Raw genomic sequence first — 22299 nt, forward strand, 5'->3', positions numbered from 1 at the left:
AATGAACAGAATGTTGGGAATCATTAAGAAAGGGATAGATAATAAGACAGAAAATATCATATTGCATCTATATAAATACATGGTATGCCCACATCTTGAATACTGCGTGCAGATGTGGTCGCCCCATCTCAAAAAATATATATTGGAATTGGAAAAGGTTCAGAAAAGGGCAACAAAAATGATTAGGGGTATGCAATGGCTGCCGTATGAGGAGAGATTAATAAGACTGGGACTTTTCAGCTTGGAAAAGAGACGACTAAGGGGGTGATATGCTAGAGGGCTATAAAATCATGACTGATATGGAGAAAGTAAATAAGGAAGTGTTATTTATTCCTTCCCATAACACAAGAACTAGGGGTCACCAAATGAAATTAATAGGCAGCAGGTTTAAAACAAATAAAAGGAAGTATTTTTTCACACAATGCACAGTCAACCTGTGGAACTCCTTGCCAGAAGATGTTGTGAAGTCCAAGACTATAACAGAGTTAAAAAAAGAACTAGATAAAATCATGCAGGATAGGTCCGTCAATGGCTATTAACCAGGATGGGCAGGGATGGTATCCCTAGCCTCTGGCCTGGTCTACACTACGACTTTAATTCGGATTTAGCTGCGTTAATCCGAATTAACCCTTCACCCGTCCACACTACAGAGCCAGTTAATTCGAATTAAAGGGCACTTAAAATCGATTTCTGTACTCCACCTCGACGAGCGGAGTAGCGCCAAAATCGATTTTGTTAATTCGAATTAGGGTTAGTGTGGCCGCACACCACCGAATTAATGTGGTTAAATTAATGGGGTAGTGTGGCCGCACACCACCGAATTAATGTGGTTAAAAAACGAATTAATGTGCTTAGTGTGGCCGCACACAATCGAATTTATACAACCTGTTTCCCAAATTCGAATTATCTAAATTCGGATTAATCCCGTAGTGTAGACATACCCTCTGTTTGCCAGAAGCTGGGAATGGGCGACAGGGGATGGATCACTTGATGATTACCTGTTTTGTTCATTCCCTCTGGGGCACCTGGCATTGGCCACTGTCGGAAGACAGGATACTGGGCGAGATGGACCTTTGGTCTGACCTAGTATGGCCGTTCTTATGTTCTTAAGAGTAGTCCCATTGATTTAAGTTGGACTACACACGTGCTTAGACCCAAATCCTCAATGTATTTAGATGCCTAACTTCCACTGATCTGAATGGGAGTAAGGAGCCTACATACATCTGGGGATCTGGGCCAAAGTGCTTTGCTGGATTGAGCCCACAGTGAAAGACTGTCCTAACCCCAAACAGCTTACAATGTAAGAGAGCTAAGTGTTATTACTGTGTATCTCTTTACAACCTCTCCAGAAGTCTCAGCAGAAGCCAAGCCCTGTCCTGTTGAGTCAGGAGGCTCAGATCAAATTGAGATTTGGAGTGGGCAGGGAGTGGGGAGGAGAATAATGGCACAAATACAAGCAGAGCTATGCCAATACTGAGCACTTTTGAAAATCCCCTCCTAAGGGCTGAAGCAGAACTGATATGATGCATTAGCTCTGCACTGGAGTGAATTTCACTGTGTGAACATTCCAAACACTGCATGGAGCTAATTGCATGCAGTCTTCCTTAAGCTATATGCAACAGGATCGTATTCTATAACAAAGAATATATATTAGATCTAAGGGCCAGATTTTCAAAAGTACCCAGCATGCAGCAATTCCCATTCTTTGCAATGAGAGCTGCTGGCTGCTGAGCAGTTTTAAATCTCTCTCCCCCAGTTGTGGGCAGGGCCGGCTCTAGGCACCAGCAAAACAAGCTGGTGCTTGGGGCGGCACGTTTTTAGGGGCGGCATGGCCGGCGCCAGAATGCCACCCCTAAAAATGTGCTCTGGCCGCCCTAGCTTACCTCCGCTGCTGCTGCCTGGGAGGGAGGGGGAGATCCCGAGCGGCCGCGGCGCGCGAAACAGGTGTTTCGCGCGCCGCTGCTCCCCCTCCCTCCCAGGCTTGAGAGCCTGGGAGGGAGGGGGAGAAGCGGCGCCCGCGCCGCGGCCACTCGGAGTCTCCCCCTCCCTCCCAGGCTCTCAAACCTGGGAGGGAGGGAGGGGGAGATCCCGAACAGCCGTTTCGCGCGCTGCTGCTCCCCCTCCCTCCCAGGCTTGAGAGCCTGGGGGGAGGAGGCAGGGCTGGGGATTTGGGGAAGGGGCGGAGTTGAGGCGGGGCCGGGGGTGGGGTAATTAAAAAACGGGGGGGGCGGCCAAAATTATTTTTGCTTAGGGCGGCAAAAATCCAAGAGCCGGCCCTGGTTGTGGGTGCTGTGGAAATTGAGCAAAGCTGGCCCTAGAATGTGCAGTTTTGAAAGTGCATTTTTTTTTAAACAAGGCAGGCCATAAAAAAGTAGAAAATAGAAAATCCACCATTTTTGCTTTATGAAGATATCAAAAGAGTACAATTCCAAAATACACAGTGCTGAACATTTTCATTTGATTCCATTCCAAGATTGTGAAGTAGGATTAAAGCTACCTTTCTGCTAAATATTCTGCCTTCCTTTCTGCCAAACATTTTTTTCTAATCACATTACTTTACTCTGATTTACACGAGTTTTAGCTTCAAGAATCAATGGCCATTGCTGAATGCAAATAGGCACACAGGAAAATTATATTAAGTTTGCACAATTGATCTTTCATCATTTAAAAATGTACCTTTTAAAATTTCTTGTAATGTCAGCCTGAAATACTTCCAGCGCTGAGTGTCATCAAGTGGAGCTGGGTCACTCTGGGAAAACCCATTCTCAGTGATGTAAATTATAGGATTATTATATGTATCCTAGAACAAGAGAGCAGAAGTTTTATTCAGAACAGATGTAAGAAAACCCATAAAATCAGGTGCATTAGCCTCTATCTTCTCTAAGCTACAACCCAAAACTAGTTTTCATCAAATTGTACTGACCCTATTAACTTAATTTTCCATGTGCTGACCTTTCATGACTAACAGTGGAAAAGCAAAACTGTGCAAATATCCATGAAGACAGTGAAATGACTTATTTTAATAAGAATACAGAAATATCTTTCCTGCATTAGCATCTGCGTATTGTCACTGCTCCTTAACCCTTTGATACTAGCAGTCACAGCATGTCCCACTGTCAGCAATGAGTTGCATGCCAGGAAAACCTGACTGCTGGCATCCAAAAGATCATTTCTGAAGTTCAACAGATGATAGAACACTCACGTATCATTTCAAATTGTAACTCATGCTCAATATGAGTTGTCAAGTATAATAGCAACAAAAAAAACCCAAAGTCTTCAACTCTCTCAGTGGTTATGATGCAAAAATGAAACAAAGAATCCCAAGTCAACTTGTTTACACTCTTGCACGGTGCCTTTTGCTACCGCATGTGAGTGCCTCCCAATAACTGAGTCACCCATATTGCACTGCACAAATCCTTTTCCTTGGTGGTGGTTAGCTAACTAAAAATCTGGATGATCAAGTGAGCCTCACGCCATACCTTGATATATTTCAGTAATCTACGTAAACCCCAGGGAACTACAGCCAGCCATGAGCTGCCAGCAGCAAAAGGCCAGGAATGGTCCATTATTTGTTCAGCTTCTCTGTCCCCAGAAACACTTGGTTCACTGCGTGTATTTTCTTGGTGCTTTACTTTGCGAGTAGTATAATAATTTAGGGCAAAAAAGTCAGCAGTTCCCTTGATCATCTTCTTTTCTTCCTCAGTAAATTCTGGAAGCCTTGATGATACGTAGCCTTGCTTTGTACTCATTACAGAGATCTGGGATTTCATGATGGCTGGATAGTCACCACTAATAAATATGGGTTCAGCAAACCAGTCTAAGCAAAAAGCCATATATCTTTTAGTAGCTTCTTGGTCTGCCAGACAAGTTGAATCTAGGGGTTCTGCCCAATCTGAGTTTAGAGCTATAGACACAAGCCCGTGTTGCTTTTTTCTAAATAACAAATCATAACTGTGCCAGGCTTTAGCATGAGCCTTTATCATGTTATGAGCTGTCCGATAAGCTCCAATACCAGGTTCCATTATTCCTGGAGCCACAATGCCTTTTTCATAGCCATCTTTAGCAACAACATAAGGCTCATTAATAGTGACCCACAGTTTCACTCGGTTTCCAAATGTTCTGAAGCAAAACTGTGCATAGTTGTCAAAGACCTCAGTGATTGCATCAGAGCTCCAGCCACCTTGATCTTCTAAATGTTGAGGTAAATCAAAGTGATATAATGTCACCATGGGCACAATGCCATTTGCCAACAGATCATCAATAATCTTGTCATAGTAATCAACTCCTGAAAAAGTTAAAAGAAAAAAGGTTGGGTTCATATTTTATTACCTTAAAAATGCAGAAACCTCACTTACAAATAATAATGTTATTACCACAGCATTGTTTTTCTCTGTCTCTGTATTATGTATCATCTCAAAGGTGTATGCTAAATCTATTTTAAAACGGTAGGGACAGATTTTCAGAAGTTGTGTGCACCCAACAGCTGCTATTTAGGCACCAAAAGGGACCATGTTTTCAGAAATAATCAGTGCACAGGAGCTTCCACTGAGAACAGCGGGAGCTGCTGGATGCTTATCACATTTGAAAATTTGGTCTCTTCATTTAGTGGCTGAATGGGAGCTAAGCTCTCAAAAATCTGGCCCTAAATGTGGGAGCTGAGCTCTTTTGAAAAGTGTACTCCCAATGTATAGCTTGATCAATACCAAAGCTAGGTCTAATGGAGGGATTTTTCTCCCGGAGAACTGTACAGCCACTAAAAAGCAAGCAGTGCAATATTCACCAAGATCAAGGCACATAGTAACCGGTTTGTATTTTATGATTTGCACCTGGTCAGTAGGGTGAGCCATTTCCTGTTGGATGTGGGCCTTGCTATTTTTATCCCTGACTTTCTCAACTCCAGATTAGCCAATTGCAATGAATTCTAACACTTACAAGTATCTGGAGACTGAAGCTGGGGCAGCATGCAGCAGTTCCCTCTCTAGCTTGGGCATCTTGTCAGGCCTATCTGACATTTGGTGCTTTTCATTGGTTACTATTGGTCTCTAGATGGTCTTGGTCTTGAGCTACCACACTTAAGTGGCTTGGGACCACCCCACTTGAGAGACTAACTCCCTCCTTGTGACACTGCCACAGCTGCAGACAGCAGAGGCACTCAAGCTAGATCCCTCTGGTTATAAAAGAGAGGGGACAGCCAGTTTGTCATTCGCTATGAGGATCCTGGCACTCTGAACCTTTCCCCCACCACTGAACTCGCGTGAACTTGATCACCTGGGAAAGCAACAAAAGGCATTTATTTGACAGGCTTTTAGGGGCAAAGCTTGAGAGGATATTTCTGGAGGGCGAATGGGGATTTTCAGTTACTGGGCTTTATCAGCTGGCTAAGTTAACGTGTCTCCTGTATGATTATTTTTATGCAACTGGGTGGTCATTGTAAATTAAAGTTGCTGCCCAGGCACTTGGTGCTTTTGTATGGGCATTTTTTTTAGTTTTGTTTAAATATAAATAAATAAAACTAAATAGATTTTTTCAAGCCTCCTTAGAATGCTGGGTCTTGCATCATATGCAAAATATGGTGTTACTTTTTCAGACGTGGGCTAACAGTTAGCTTGCTCCTTCACAAGAACCATCTGACTTTAGACTTTCCCAATTGCCTTCCTACTAATAATATGAACTTTGAATTATTATTTATATTACAGTTAAACTGAAAGGGTCCAGTCAGGACAGAGGGTGCCTTATGCGGGTGCCATACAGACAAAAGGCAGAACTTGCCTCAGAGACTTGGATTCACTTTTGAAAATTGCCTAAGTGACTTAGGAACTGGTGTTCCATTTTCAAAAGCGATTTAGGCACCTACGTGTCATTAAGACATCAGCTCCTAAATCTCTTTTGAAAATGGGACTTAGGCCCTGGGACAAGACTTGACAGTTTGAAGACTTGAACACAATGGAGGAAAGGAGCGGACAACAATAAGGTTGCATATATTAGCTAAGTATATGATTTGGAGACTTCATAGAGTTTTGTTTTGTTTTTAATATAGTAACAGGAGATGTTAATGAATCACTAACAGGCCACCTGTATTAGTGAGTGAATGGGTTGGTACTATGCTAACTACTTCTTTGCACTGGTTTTCGGAATCAGTGTGTGCTAACGTTTAAAAAAAATGCAGACACAGATGCCCTGGTCTACATTGTCATTGTCAGTGTTAGCCCTTAAAATTATCCTGCTTTCACAGTTATACCATATGGTTGGTCTTGTCTCAAGGATTCTACTCATACTGTTTTTTAATCCAACATCTGATGCAGCAATAAACTGAGAACCCCAGACTTAGTGTGCATCTTCTTGCAAGCAGACCAGTGCCTGCACATTCACTATCACAGCAAGATTTGATGGGCTTGTTTACAATAAGCTTGGCAGGCAGATTGTTTTTCCTCTCTAGCTGCAACCCCATAAGAATTTGGGGAGATGCATGTGTCTGTCTGGGGGCAGAATTCATCAAAATGTTCCTTTAATTCTTGAAAAAATAATTTCAAAGTTCAAATTTACAATCAATTAGGGCCAGATTGTGAATCCTTTACTCCCACTGGTGACAGTGACTCACATGGCTTCAACGGGGCTAATCATGTGGGTTTCTCTGGTGGGAGTAAGTGTTTTCTACATCTAGCCCTTAGTTGGCAAAACAGAAGTCCTTTGTTGGTACAGCATCCTCTTTTTAACGCTGACAGCAAAACTCCCTAGAAATTGATAAGAGGTGGCCTGTGTAATTTTACAGATTACTCAGTAGAATTTGGGAAATTTAAAAGCGATCAAATATCCATTTTCCAGATTTCAATTAATTATTGAAAACGGCTTATAATCTTGTGTGATTCAGAAAGAGAAATGCAGCTATATCACTGGAAATCATCGGTGTCATAAAAATATCTGGTGACCTGATAATGCTAAAACTGGGATGACTCTATTTTTACATTTGTACCTATGGATCAGTTAAAAGAGCAAAGAAGGGCAGCATATAGAGTTCTGGCAATTTGTGTGTATGTGTTCGAAGGGGTGACCGCATCTTTGGGATGTTCTAGTAAGGACCAATTAGCAGCAGGAGGTGGGGAGGAAAATGCACTTCATATCACCAGCTGGATGGGAAAGGAATAGGTTAAGGCCCGGAGGAGAGTCAGAGTGCGTCACTGGAGCTGGTATGGATTGCCATGTGATTCTGAGATTGGGGGCAGTACCCATTCTGCCAGGGATACAGGCCCCACTTCTCTCTTCTTTTCTGCCTCCTTCTCTAATGTTGAAGTCAGGCACAGAAGAGAATTATGTTCTGGGTCCAATAAACCACACACGCTGTCTGCCAGTTCTGGCTCCCTCCTCACTGCAATCTGCAGCTAATACACAACACTCCTTGGAGGACACAGGGCATAGAGAATTGTAAAACAAAACAAAAACCAGCCACTACATAAAAAACAAAATAAACTCACAGTAGGTTTAAACCTGACATTTGATAGGAGTAAAACCCCTACAACATTGCTCCTTTAGAAGAAAACCCCCTTACAATTGGAAAACAAATGTTAAAGGTTTTTCCAAATGTCCCATGTTTTAGGTGTGAAATTGGTAGTGAATCAGTTCGTGTGAATGGTTTTTATTTGAAAGGACATTGCTTTAAGGTTTCTAATTCTTCACATGCTCTTTGTAGAAATGTTTATACAGAAGATAGTGGCCTTTCCATGATATGCAGCTACAATTGCTTCAACAGATCACTGCACAGGACAAGTGAGCTCCTGCCTAATGAAACGCCCTTCCAGTGCCCTTTCGCTAAATGTAAAGTTCATAAAATTAATCAGGCAGCTGTTTAAAAGAGGGATCAAGTGAACATTTTCAAAAATGTTAGTTGAATTTGGTCAAAATGTTGCTAGCTTTTTTTCTTACCAACTCTATGGCTGTTCACTATCTCCCACCCTCTCTTCTAAATAACAAAGCCTGTTCAACAGGCAGCTCTGTGGCATATGAATAGCGCCTGTAGTGCTACCTGAAATATATTGTGTTCTGGGGGGAAAAAACTAAGGATACTCAGTCAAATTTAATTTCCATACACCACAAAAAGCATCCAAACTAAAGGGCGAATCCTGCCCCGTAGCACAGGCTTCATGCTTAGAAATTCTGGTGGTGGTGGGAAGGAATCTTCCCATCCCTTTCCCATTCAGCTGATGACATGAAGTGCATTTTCCTCCCCTCCTCCTGCTGCCAAACTGGTCCTTATTAGAACACCCCAAAGATGTGGTTTCTCCTCGGATGGCTGGAGTTACTCCTGCATCATGCTGTGAAGAAGGAAATGGCTGGTTGGTCTGCTGTCTATGGATGCATCAACCCACTCTCATGGCTCCTGCATGTCCACCATCTCCTTATGGCAGAAGCTGTGATCTGCAGAATGCAAGAGGTGAGTAGTGGTCTGCATGGGCAACCCAAATTCTGCAACCTGAACACTCTTAGCAGAACATTATTGGCTCTGTGTGTATGGATCTGCACAGCCCTGGAGTGGGGAATTTGCTAATAAATTTCCCCCCTCATTCTATTTCCAGCCCTTCCCTGTCTTGAACTGGGAGAGGAAAGAACACCCAGGATAAAGGCTGCCCCAAGAGCACAAAAATTGACATCTTCCCAGAAGGAGTGGGGAGTCCAGGTAGCAACAAGGAAGGGGTGAGGAACGCTTCAGACACAGCTATCATCCAATTCTATTTCCTTTTTATTTTGTTAGGGACGTTTTCCTTCTGCTGATGGCTGTTTGTTCAGACCCCTCCTCTTACTCTGTTCCTCACAGTCTCTCTGATGTAGCTTCACTCCCCCTAGTCTTCGCAGTCTCCTCCAATCCTCCTCACCCTGTTTCCTTTTCCTATGCACTTAATATTGCCTTTCCCTTCCTTTGCTTATTAACTCAGCCATGACCTTTTCCCCTTGCCGATTCTCTCTGAAATTAAAAAGCAGAACAAATGTGAAACCAACATATTTGCCAACCATCAATTTGATCAGTCTTTGTATATGTTGCATCTCTTTTCTCCCACCCTATTCCTGTCCTGCCGTCTTACACTATATAGTCTCCTTGGAGCTCTTTGTAGTCTCTTTTTCTCATGTGTGTTTGTACAGCACCTAGCACAATGCCTACCCTGTCCTGAATGAACCTACAGCCATTACTGGAAAACAAATAATAAAAATGAACTGTGAGATCCCCTCTCATTGGCCAGCTAAGGAGTATATTGCTTGAGTACCTGCAGAAAAGTCTGTCCTACTTAGACAATGTATGCTATTCAGTGTGCAATTCAGAATGTCAGTAGATTATGCTGATACACTATCCACATGCATTTGCCAATACTGTCAAATATAAGATTGACTGATTTTGTTTACTTATATTCCATAAGAAACTTTTCCTCTTATTTGCTTAGCAAGTTCTGCAGGGGTTCATTGTAACTTTACACAATCCCATGAAATAGAACAATTTATAATCACTTTTTAAAAAATTTAGAACAGGCAAAAAATACATGGTAGAGAACATAATACTCATCCCATCCCAAAAGATCACGATATCCAAGGGGATCTAGAGTATTAATTAGGAAGTTGTTGCAAACCTATAAAAAATCATCCCATAATTACTCTGAAAAAAAGTTGCAATTTCAAAGCTACACTGCAGAATAGCATACTGGATTAATTATGCCAGACTGCAGCAATAACCTTGAATTAAAGCTGCAACCTTCTATTTTTAAGAAACAATTGCCTTTCTGGTTGATGAAACCTGTCGTCCCATCAGGTAACAGACGTGACCAGGAAAGAGAAAAGCGATAATGAGTCAATCCAAGCTGTTTGATACATTTCAAATCTTCCTCCCACAGAGTGTAGCTGCCACAAGCTACATCACCAGTCTGGTTCTTGAAAACTCGATCTCCTCCCTGATGGGTGAATGTGTCCCAAACATTAGGGCCCTTTCCATCTGCATTCCAGCCTCCTGATTAAAAACAAAACTGAATCATTACACTTTTGACATCAAAAGACATATGTTGAATGTAAATATTTATCACATAAAGTAGACACAAGAATCTCAGTAACTTGTAAGCAAATCAAGCAGGGCTTTCTCCAGTTCTTTCACTTAAAATGAATAGTTTTTTCTCAAGCTATAGAACATTTGTATTAAGTTCTGCATTTATTCATGGTTTTGTCACTGCTCACTATTTGAAAAATCTGTTTCAAACAGCACTTACAGAGGTTCTGACACACTGCATATTATTTTTAGCCAAAGATCAGATGCTTGTGAATCTTCTGAGATATTAACAAAAAGTATTTGCTAATGCAACTTCCACCCATGAATGTAAAAGATCTGTCCATATCAAAGAAAGCCTTTAGGATATGAAAAATACATCCAACAAATAGGCACTTATGGCTTTCTGGATGTCCTTTGAAAGTCCTGACAGTCTGTTAAGAAGAAAGGAATGCCATTATGAGCCATGGCCCTAGGCATGTATAACATGAATTAATAACAAAGCTCTGTGAAACTTCTGCCTTTTGCTTAGACAAACGTTCACGGAAAAACTGCAAAGATTTCCACTAAACTAAATTTTACACTAAACGTTCACAATCTCTGCACCATTTTCTGCATCCTGATTATGCTGGGATATTTTGTAGTGCTTTTGAAAACTGAGGTACAGAAATCACCATTAAAAATTCAGTATTTAGCCATATTTTGAGATCTGAGATACCATGGTGTATAAACTGAGTAAATGCAGATTTCTTTATGACAATCATTGCAGTCTTTGCAAAACCATGTTGTAATATGTGCAAATGTTTAACGTGAAAAGTCCTGGAAATCCCCATCCCTGCAACACAAATCACAAAACTCAGAATATGCCAAAATTCTCCAGTTTCCTTTACAAGCAAAATTTTTCAAAGCTCCAGTTAATGCATGTTTCCTGGGTTACTGTCTAAAAACTAAAATGACATTGTAGGTTAAAATCATGTATAAATTAAATATCAGTTGGCTGTAAGATTAATACCTATATAATAGCTACATATCAATCCTCAGTAAAAGTGTTTTAATAATCAATTAGTATCATAGAAATTAGAGATGGAAGAGCCCTATTAGGAGGTCATCCAGTCCATCCCCTGCCAATGTGAGATTGCTCCCTAAAGTAGATTCAGTACTTAATGCACATCTGTCTTGTTAAATTTAAGTTTAATGCAAGGTTAAGCATATTGCAGACACTTAATTTAAAGCGTTACTAGAATCTGTAATATCATTTCTATAGCCTAGTTTCTGAAAGATCATTGTCATATTTCATGTTCTTTACGGAATTTTGTAACAGCACACAAGCACCAATACGGCTACATAAGGTTATTCAGTAAATTGAGCTCTTCTATGGGACAGCCTTCACACTAGGTCCATTTTTAGATCTAACAACTCTGAGTGTCCCTTAAGGTTCAAGTTTTCCTACAACACAATGACTCAGTGCTGCAGTATTCTCAGATATATACAGTACTGACAGTTTTCCATGGGTAGTATTTGACTTTAGTAGTTACATTTTAAGTAAAGATTCAAGTTATTCTCGCAGGAAAACACTCAAAGTAAAGAGTAATTATTTTGTATTATTTAAGGGATTTAGAGTATTTAAAAGGCAGATTCTGTTTGCCCAAAACCAGATTCAAGGTGCCCAGTTCTGGGCCATAGCATGGCCCCTTTGCAGTGCTCTTCTTGGCAGCTAAGAATTCCCCTGGCATGTAGGAATCCCCAACTGGCACAAACTCTACCACCTTCTTTATCCGGTCTACTCAGCAAATGGGAGAGTGCCAGGGATTGGATGGGATAAGGCAGAAGCACCTTGGTGGTTCTCAGCCAGTGTTAGCATCCCAGAGTGGGCTGCTACAAACTAGCTGTTTGAGGCCACTATAAGATACGCCGGGGCTGAACTGGCCTCCAGGCCAGCTTCAGGACTGAGCAAGAGCAAAGGTCAGGATCTGGTCATACATTTCAGCTATTGTACACACACTTGATTGGCCAAATCACTCTAGACTATATTAATATGCCCTCAAATATTTAAAATAATGATTATAGACCATTTATATTTCAATGCACATACCTCAGTCTTTACAATTATTAAAATGGAATGCATTGGAGTAGTTCTCTTTTAAAAATTAAGTTACAGCAGGAATATCAGTGCCCACTATTTTTAAGGTTTTATGTGCTTTTCCAGACTAATCTCTTTGCACTCAAGTGTACCTTTCTAAAACCTTCACCTTTTGGGCTGAAGTTTTCTAGACTTGGTCTCCACCCAAAGGTGAATATCTGCTTAGTATAGCTCAACTCGCTCATACAGAGTGAGTGAAGAAAATATGTTTTTACCATTACTAAAAATTCTTGCAATTTCTCTCTCTCTTTTTTTAAGAGCTCTAGTACAGAGTTGAAATTTAGCATAGAAATGGCCCTCGTAAGGAGAAGTGCCTTGGAGTGTTCTGGTGAAAATTGATTTTGATTTGACTGAGTCATGCACCTTTGAAAGCTGCATTTTGAGCATACAGAGTACAATTGGTATGATTTTTTTAGCACTTTGAAATATATTGAGTGAAGTAGGCTGAACTGTGCATAAATACATAGCTGACAGTGAAAAATAAAGTACACTCTGAGACCTCACCTCATTCACTGTGCAACTTGTGATATGTGCAACAGTTGAGTTGGGACTCCACAAGAACTCTTGACTCAGTCACACTGCCTTGTCAGGTAAAAGCTGCACAGCTCCTAGGCTTTGAAGACTGAGTTAACCCCTGTGGACCTCTTCGGTTTTGTGGGGATAGGGTATTTCCTATAGTGTCTAGCTGAATATTTTCACATTATAGATTTTTTAAAAATATTTTTTAATAAAACCCTGGGAATTTCCATCAAAAATTATAGAGAACATTAAAGTTGCTCATTGTCAAGGCTGGGTCATGGGCAGCCAGCCTGAATCTGGAGGATGTCAAAAGTGATCACTCTTCTAAAATCCGAAAAGGACCCACACAATGCAGCAAGCTACCAACCAATCTTTCTGCTATCTGTCATCTTTAAAGTCCTGGAGCAGCTTATCCTCCAGCGTATGTCTCCTCCAGCGTATATCTCAGTGTCAATCAAGCTGGCTTCCAGAAGAGTCAAAGCATATGTGACCAAGTCCTAGGCCTCACTACATATATAGAAAATGGGTTTCAACAGAACTTGAAGACAGGAGCTGTTTTCTTGGACCTGACAGAGGTCTACGATACAGTATGGCACACTGGACTTCTGGTAAAACTGTTAGGAGTTCTTCCAGCATGGGTGGTGGACTTTGTTGAACTTCTACTTTGTGACAGTCATTTTCTGGTACATATGGGAGACAGAACAAATGCATGGAGAAGATAATCCAATGGCTTACCCCAATGCTTCGTGCTTGTGCCCACCCTGTTCAGTCTGTACACATATGACCTGCCACTGACTCAGTCATGCAAGTTTATCTATGCAGATGACATCTGCTGTGGTACCCAGTCATTCTCTTTCACCAAATTGGAGAACATCTTGAACACCGATTTAGCCAAGATGGCAGCTTACTGAAGCAGTTGATGCCTCCAATGAGGTATGACCATGACAGTTTTGAGCATTTTCCAACTCCACAACACAAGCACTAAAGGTGAGTTAGATGTCTTCCTTAATGGCAAACAACTGAAACATGAGGCAAAACCTGTCTACCTTGGTGTCACATTGGACTGCACTTTGACTTTCCATGACCATCTAAAAAACACTGCTGCCAAAGTCAGGACTAGGAATAATCGAATCAGCAAATTAGCCAGTTCGATCTGGGACACAGGCACACAGACACTTCACACATCAGCTCTGGCACTGTGTTATTTCTCAGCAGAATACTGTGCCCCTGTGTGGTGTTGTTCACCTCACAGTAAATTGGTTGATGTCAAATTGAGCTTGACCAGGCATACCATCACAGGTTCCGTACCAGTTCTGAGCAACAGAGCCCCTCCACACATTCGTCGCAGAGAGTCTACAGCCAGACTGGTGGAGAAGCTGCGTGCCAACCCAGGACTCCCACTGTACACAGACATTTTTAGTCACCCCAGAGGACAACTTAAGTTGAGGTGTCCATTGTTCTCTCAACTGCCAGATCAGAATCTGTCAACAGCAACCCTATGGAGCAGTGAGTGGTCAGCTGAAGAAGTTTCCTTGTTGCTGATCTGACCATTTGACCGCTGGGGATTTGACCTGCCACATTACCTTTGGACTCTGCTGAACAGGTTCTGAACTGGTGAAGGAATATGCGCAGCCAATATCTACACCTGGGGTATGCGTGACGACCCACTTTGTCAATGTGGCCTTCATCAGTCTATGGTGCATGTTATCGACTAAATTTCATGTGCGAGTGTCATTCCATATTCTTTATGAGAATATGCTTATGATATGAATATGCCATAACTAAGATATACTTCATGCAAGATGGCTCATGTGAGATATCATTGGAAAGGTTATGATTTACTGAATGCGATTATCCAGTTTGTATGCCTGCATCTGAAGTTAGGAATATTGACTATGTATCTGTATTTCAACTATGCTACGTTGGGTGATGCCCACTGCTAACACTTCAGGTACAACAATGGAAAAGCCAGACAGGCCGGATGGCCCATCAGCGAGGACAATGGACTGTGAAAAGCTTGGCCTTTCTGTGGACACGCCATACTGCCACTGACTCATGGACACTGTGATCCTACAGAGTCAGGTGGTCTTGCCACCTGATACTAAAACATTACCTGGGACTTCTTGTAACTTTCCACTGTAAGGAAAGGGAGGTCAAGTCTGGGAAACTATTTCAGGGTTGGGAGGAAGGCAAACAGGACTCTTCCTCTCTATGGCCTGTCTGCCCAAGAAGAAAGACTGCAAAAGGAAAGGCGAGGGGGGAGTCCAGACTGAAACAGAGGTCTAATCTGAAAAGGAATATAACTGTAACTCTGAACCACAGAAACTTTGCAAACTGCCTGTAACAATATCTAGGGTGAGAAATACTATTTGTAACCAATTTCTTTAGTGAAACTAGCTTAGTTTGCGTGTTTGAGTTTATTTGCTTAGAAATCTGCTTTGCTCTGTTTGTTACCCATTTTACCACTTAAAATCTACCTTTTATAGTTAATAACATTTGTTTTGTTTATTATTAAACTCAGTTTCTGTAATTTCTGACTGGGGGGTAAGAAGTGTGCACACCTCTCTCCACATTGAGGGAGCGGGCGAATTTCATAATACATCTTTGGGTCTGCACTCCAAGGGAGGTGGACATCTGAGTGCTGGAGCAAGTCCCTTAAGCTGAGTCTTCCCAAAGCTGATCTGCAGCTGGGTGTGGGCCTGCCTGTGTGTGTGTTAGAGGAGGTTTTAAGAGCCTGGCTCAGGTTAAAGGGGGCCCATGCTGGCAGAAGAGGTAGACTCAGTGGTATCTCAGCATATCAGGTGGCTTCCCAAGGAGTCCAACCCGTCACATCATGGTGGCCTTAGGGCCCTTCATTCTGCAGATGAAGCCTCTTCCGGGTGGCTTAGCAAGCACTACAAATGCTAGAAGAAGAAAAAGCCAGCCTAGTGGATAAAGACAGGGCAAAACATCAGGAATCAGAGTCATTTGTCAATCTAGAGTCAAGTAACCAGGAGTAAGAAGCAGAAGGCAAAACCAAATCATAAACTTGGTATCAGAGCCAGGAGATAAATGCTGGGGTCAGGACCAGGACCAGCATAAGAAAACAGGATCTGTAGCAGCATCTAGCTGGAGTTCCACTTAGTTGACAGACAACTTTCTTGTATCTTTTCCAGATTAAAGTAGTATGTCCAGATCAATCAGGAATTAGCAATGTCCTGTCAATGGCGCCCTCCATGGGTGGTAAATTCTGCAGTGTATGTGGGCCTCTGATGCTCATGATTCACCAAGTGTTTCTTATGCCATGCATGGCACCAGTTGCCACCCAAGGAATCTGCAGACCCAGTGCTGCTCCAATACTCATCTAGCCACTCAAAAGGCAGGATGTGATATATTACTAAGCTTCCATGTGAATTTCAGCCCAGAGAATAAAGGAGTAGTTCCTACACTCCCCCAGGGCCCATGGAAGCTGTCCTCAGCAGGAGAAAATGGGTAAGAAAGAGACAGCAGGCTGGGCTTCCCCGAGTTCCCCACCACCTCAAACCTGCAGGTAAAGCTGAATTTATGCTGTTTCCCCCTCTGTGGTTTGAGACCTGCCCCTCTTGAGGGATACGAAAAGGATTTAGAATTAGGCCCCAAGGATGGTGTTTAAAACCTGATATTGTATTTCCTGGGTTTTAGAGAGTGAAGAGGTCATAGTTCCCCAATCTCCTTCCCTCCATTGCTCCAAGTTTTGATTATCACTCTCTGGTCTTCAAGGGTTCCCCCACAGCCTTTCCTCCAGTTGCCCCAGTCAGATCACTTGCCTGAGGCTCTTCCAAATCCCTGAAGTGTTGTTATCTTCTCATCAACCTGCTTTCTACTGTCTCCTTCCACCTATCTCTACAGGGACACTGTCTCTCTCCAAACCCCACTGCCTCCAATACCCACCTCATATACTCCAAACCTGCTCCCCTAGCCTCCTCTGTACACATCATTCTCACTAACACTGGATTCCATGTGCCCCCAACTTCCCCATGGTGCCAACTAACAAACACTTGCTGGGCCCTTCTACTTTACACTGCTCCCTCATCCATAAGCCAACAACTGCTTTGGCTCTGGTGTCCCTACCCTGCTGGTCTCCCAAGCCCCAGCTACACCCACAAACATGTGGGAGGTCTGGGAGCCTTATCCCATATCCTCTCACAATCTCATGGAATGGTCAGTGACCTACCCTCCATCTGTTCATGGGGATTCACCAGAGATGATCACCGTCATTCAGTCCTCTGAATAGGTACTATAGATGTTTATGTGAAGGACATACTCACAAACTGAGGATGGCTGAGCTCTGCTTACTAAAAGCAGGTCCCAGAAGAAGTTCGGCACCAGTGGATGAGTTTCCCTGTGATCATGGAAGTCCCAGCAAATGTAGGCAAGGCTTCTTCTGAGCACAGGAAAATCCTGCCCATCGTGGAAGGGGATCCCAAAGGCCTAGCACTGACCTTCCAGTTTGCTGTCCTTCATGCTTCCAGGAGATGGGTTCTTACTTGTGACTCTCCCCCCAACACCTGCTTCTGGGGAATTAATTATGACTGTCACCTTTATGCACACCTGTTCTCACTTCTTAGGGCATGAAGAGGCCCTTGCAAGCCAAGCAATCTGCTCATGTCTACCCCAACAGAAAGGAGGGAGTGAAAGCCTAGTGGGAATGTAACCTGCTGCTGCTTCCTTCTCTCACCTTGATCACTGGGAGGAGGGACGCACACCTATTTTCCCCACCTGCCATCTGGTCTTGTTTCTGGGGTTTGGGGATAGGTTTTCCCACCCCAACTGTTCAGGGCAAAGAGCAGTTAAGTGAGAAATGTCACATGGAGCCACACAAGACTTAAAAACTATGCAATGGGCCAAAATGGAACATGGAATCCCCTCCCCTCCACCTGTCCTCTCAATATTGCTGATTTTTGGATCCAGACTTCATGACTTGGGTCCCACCTGTGCTTTAAAACTATTTAACCTCCCTTCTTTCTTCCTTTGACACATGGAAATCTGATACCTTCAACTTGATAAGCTGCTGTAGCAGCACCCCAAGCAAATCCGCTGGGGAAAGGAATGTCTTCTGGGTGCCAGCCACAAGGGGCAGGAGCAAAGGAGGCAGTAGCAGCTGAAGCCATGTGGCTGGTGGATCTGGGCCTCCTGTGGGGCTGACACCGCGCTTCCTGGACGGACTGCTCTTCCACTTGTCATACGCAGATTCTGTATCAAATACAAACACAGAAACATAAACCCTGAGCAGCTTCACTCTCTGAAGGACAAATTGGTGCAACCATATCTTGCATGTCTCATGATCTGAACACAGAGGCTTAGCTCAGCCTTCCACGCACACTGAAAGGGGAGGGGCAGCAGTGCAGCAAGCTACAAGGGCCTCGCGTACAAGTAGCTCCTTCCTGTGCAAGATACTGGGCTGTCCAGATCAGGCCGCTGTCCTTCCCTGCCCATGTATGTTGCCAGACTACCCATATCTAGAGCTACTTACTCAGAATAAGGTGCTGAGCCACCCAGACAGAAGCTCCTCCCACTTTCCTGTAAGTCACTCAAACCTGGACCCCACTCTTTTTCTGGCACTGAGTCCCTGCCACGTCCCCACTCCGTACCTGGCCCATATCTGGTCTGGTCTGATCATATTGCAGCACATGGTAAGGGCCGTTGCCCCCAGTGTGTGGAATTGTAACTATCAGGCTTGTGACTGCTGCATGTTTCCTCTATTTATCTAGGGTTAGGTATTCACTGCACCTGGTCAAAGAGAGTCTGAGGAGGCCCTCTATAGACGGACACTCAAAACTGCTGCCCTCTGCCTCTTTTTGCACCCCAGAGAGGCTCCCTTACTCTTAGACTGAAAGTATAAGCCCCTAGCTAACTGAAATGTGTGAAACTTCAGACATGGCACACTAGATGGCACTATTGCAATTTATTTTTCAGGCACTGCAAGAGCTGTTTTCCCTCTCTGGATTACAGTAAACACATATTGATTTACGCTAAGGTCAGTATCCCCATTTATCGGACCACTGGGCTACATACGCCTTCTAGAAATTCAGATGCTAGCCATGACACCCAACTCTTTGTATTTCTGTCTTGTGTTGCATTATTTGCCTTTGCTTGAACCCTTTGATTTATAAACCTTTCCAGGTGGGGATCTGTTACAAACAGATCTACCACTGCAATGCATCATACACAATAATAATAATTTATATAGCATTGTAAATCAGACAAAAAATTGACATTGCCTGAAAAGCATGTATGCAGTTATGTGCAATCTCTTACCAAAACTGTTTTTTTTGTTGGTGTTTTTTTTTTTTAAAAGAAACAAGCAACTTTTATCAGAAAAAAGGTCAGAATAAAGTTGTAGAACAGTTGAATTAATTCCAAAAGTGCACATTATAGAGCCAGACTGTGCTGATACAATATAAAATAAATCGTTTCACAACAGGAGCGCATTTCCTCAAATATCTCTCAAAGTTTTGCTCACTCTTTAGAGGTAATATCCCTGGAATACAAAGGAACTAAGGGGGACTGAGGCAGTTCATACAAACATGTTCCAAAAGCATGTGCTGATGTATGGTATTGTCAAACATCCATTCTCCTTTACACATTTTATATAAATGGGGGGGAAATGATGCAATGTATTAGCAACTCTTCCCGTGGAAGCAGCCTTCTTGGAAAGGTACTGATAAAATTGTTAAAGTGTTAATTTAAGTTCACAGCAGTTAATACCAGATAGCACCTTGCAACATCCAAGAAGGTGAGCATTAGGTATTAGCTATGAAACTCACCATGGGACATAATAAATCTTGATTAATGGGTGTGCATGAATCAGAATAACTATGTATAATTTTACAACAGTCAACATTACACTAGGTGCCTCACAAAGATTGTAGATTGCACAAAGTCCCTGCCCAGTAGAACACACAATTCAATTTCATACGTGACATAATATGTGGGGAACTAAACAATGGGAGTGGGGAAATGGCAGACAGTTGTCACTGGAGTAAGAATATGCAGCTCTGTAAAACATACAAAATAGGTTATTTAAGGGCAGGTCTACACTAACCCCCCAAGTCGAACTAAGGTACGCAACTTCAGCTACGTTATTTCAGCTACATGAATAACATAGCTGAAGTTCGAAGTACCTTAGTTCGAACTTACCTCGGTCCACACGCGGCAGGCAGGCTCCCCCGTCGACTCCGCGGTACTCCTCTCGCCGAGCAGGAGTACCGCAGTCGACGACGAGCACTTCCGGGTTCGACTTATCGCGTCCAGACAAGACGCGATAAGTCGAACCCAGAAGTTCGATCGCTCGCCGCCGAACTACCGGGTAAGTGTAGACCTACCCTAAGAAAGAATCACTATTGACTCTTGTGGGTGTTGTGGAAGAGGTGGGTCTTAAGGAAGGATCTGAACCCATGGAGGGCAGTGATATGGGGAACCAGTTTAAGGAAGGTATCCTAGGTACAACAGGCAGCATGGAAAGGGGCCTGGACATAGCTGTGGTAGAAGAGGACAGACAGGCCACTAAATCTGCCATCATTAATCAATCAGAGTGGGTGTGGTATGATGAAATAACAGACTAGGTCTGAAAAGTAGGCAGAGACAGAAAGATGCAGGACTTGGAGACAGTCTCTTCTTGCCCCCATGCTATTTAGTAGCAAACTGTTCCAGCCTCACTCCCAGCTTTTTCTTTCCCCACTCTAGCAAACCCAATCCAATGCGAAATCCAATATTCCAGTGTTTTGTCTGGAGCCTAATACAAATCTAGAGCTGAATCTAACTAGTAACTTTGCACATCCATACCCAAATTCACATTGGTTCCAGCCCAGGCTCCTTTTTGTTTTTAAACATGCAGTGGCACAGACCACAGTTCAGCTGGATGGACTTGAACCAGGCTTTCCCAGAACAAGACTGAGCTGGTCCTTACTTCGATGTACCCAGATAGGTATTTTTCTTATTGAGTCAGTGAGGCCTGAAAGTAATTAATTCAAGGGCTAGTCACCAACCCAATCAAGTATGTATGTATCTCACTAGGGCTTGGTCTATACTCACAATTTATGTCGGTATAACTACTTTGCTCAGGGGTGTGGAAAATATACAGCTCTGAGCAATGCATTTATACGGACCTAAATCCCAGTGTAGACAGTGCTATGTCAATGGGAGGGCTTCTCCTGTCAACATAATGACCACCTGTCAGGAAGGTGGAGTACCTACCCCAATGGGAGAAGCCCTCCCTTTGGCATAGGTTGAGTCTTCACTCAAGTGCTACAGTGGTGCAGCTGCATCAGTGCACCTACGCCGCTGAAGCCTTTTAGGTGTAGACAAGCTCTATGATGAAGGCAGCAGAGTTTTGCTTTGGTATTTTGTCTGTACGGTTGGGCTGAACTGGTTATTATAAACAAAGATGTATCCTTAAAATGAACTATCCCTGATTGGATCTGCCTTTTCTAATCCCAGATTATTGTTATTTAAAAACATTAATTCTCATCATGACACAATTAGACAGACACTTCACTATGCTGGTATGGAAATGCAAGTTTCTTCTCCTCAACTCTCCAGTCCAAAAACAGAACAGACCCAGAGTTGCTTATGAAGTAAGACTTTATTACTGAAACTGCTGAATATGGACATTCACAGATCCTGAGGCTTGTCTGAAAAGTGGAAATTGCTATTCAAGTTTAATTACTATCCCTGGTAAAATAATAGAACAGATTTTGAGAAAACAAAGTTACTAAATAACTTCAGGACTTCCAGTCAAACAATTGTATTCTGCATAAATTAATGAATGGCAAGCAGGAGCTAAACTGTAATGTATCCGAATTTTAGTAAATTTTATGACATAGCTGTCACACTGTCTGGAGAGGCCCACGACTGTGAGTGCCAATCTCAGGGCAGACTGTCAAAAACAGGACAAACACCCCAAACTGGTGGTGTGTTCTATAATTAGATATCACCAAACCAGTAACAGATGTGCACTCCTGGATCATTATACCTGTCTTACCATGGAAGTCTCAGACAGTCCCTTTAGGCTCTCCAGTCTATCTTGCTACCCAGACAAACTGGACTTAGTGATAAATGGTCACTCACACCTAAAATCACACAATATTCAGGTTGTTTCCAGTCCCAAGAGACCAGTCACATACCCCAGATCAATTACCCTTTATCTTACACCAAAGACAACGCCTGTAGCCAATTCAGTAATAAACTATTGAAAGGTGTATTAACTAGTAAAAAGAAATAGAGAGTTATTTACAGGTTAAAGCAAGCAAACATATACACACAAATGAGTTATTACCTAATCCTAAGAGTGACAGAGTTGTAATGATCCGTCAATTCAAAGTTCAGGGCAGATCCAGACTTAACTCCTGGGGATCTCTGACTCAGTTTAGAGTCTCTAGTCCTATCAGAGTTCAAAACAGCAAAGAAAGATGGAAAATTTTCCTGTGTCTTTGTTTTATTTCCTTCATTAAGCTTTCAAGTTCACAGAATGAGCTTCCTTGAACGCAACATTTCCAAGGTGCAATAGGGCCATTAACCAATCCTTTGTATTGCAATATTCCTTGATGGCCTCTTTTGATTTTGATAATCCTTGTGAATGGGCAGGGGGAATGATTCCAGTGCCTGGGGT

At 42.7% G+C, this 22299-nt stretch overlaps 1 protein-coding gene across 2 annotated transcripts in view; it reads right to left on the reverse strand.

Annotated features, from left to right (window-relative positions):
- The window catches only part of LOC112118717 (cytosolic beta-glucosidase-like), a 44048-nt gene extending 26225 nt beyond the window's left edge, over positions 1-17823 (reverse strand). For both annotated transcript variants that reach the window (XM_024217136.2, XM_024217135.2), the window contains exons 1-4: positions 17683-17823; positions 9755-9982; positions 3480-4285; positions 2677-2800 (exon numbers count right to left, since the gene is read on the reverse strand). In XM_024217136.2, coding sequence (XP_024072904.2) covers positions 2677-2800; positions 3480-4285; positions 9755-9982; positions 17683-17800 — 1276 coding nt within the window. In that variant the 5' untranslated portion in view covers positions 17801-17823. The remainder of the gene's footprint in view (positions 1-2676; positions 2801-3479; positions 4286-9754; positions 9983-17682) is intronic.
- Positions 17824-22299: the final 4476 nt, after the last annotated feature.

The sequence above is a fragment of the Terrapene carolina genome, unplaced genomic scaffold (genome assembly GCF_002925995.2).
Source record: "Terrapene carolina triunguis isolate 2854851 unplaced genomic scaffold, T_m_triunguis-2.0 Scaffold66, whole genome shotgun sequence".
In the NCBI taxonomy this organism is placed as follows: Eukaryota; Metazoa; Chordata; order Testudines; family Emydidae; genus Terrapene; species Terrapene triunguis.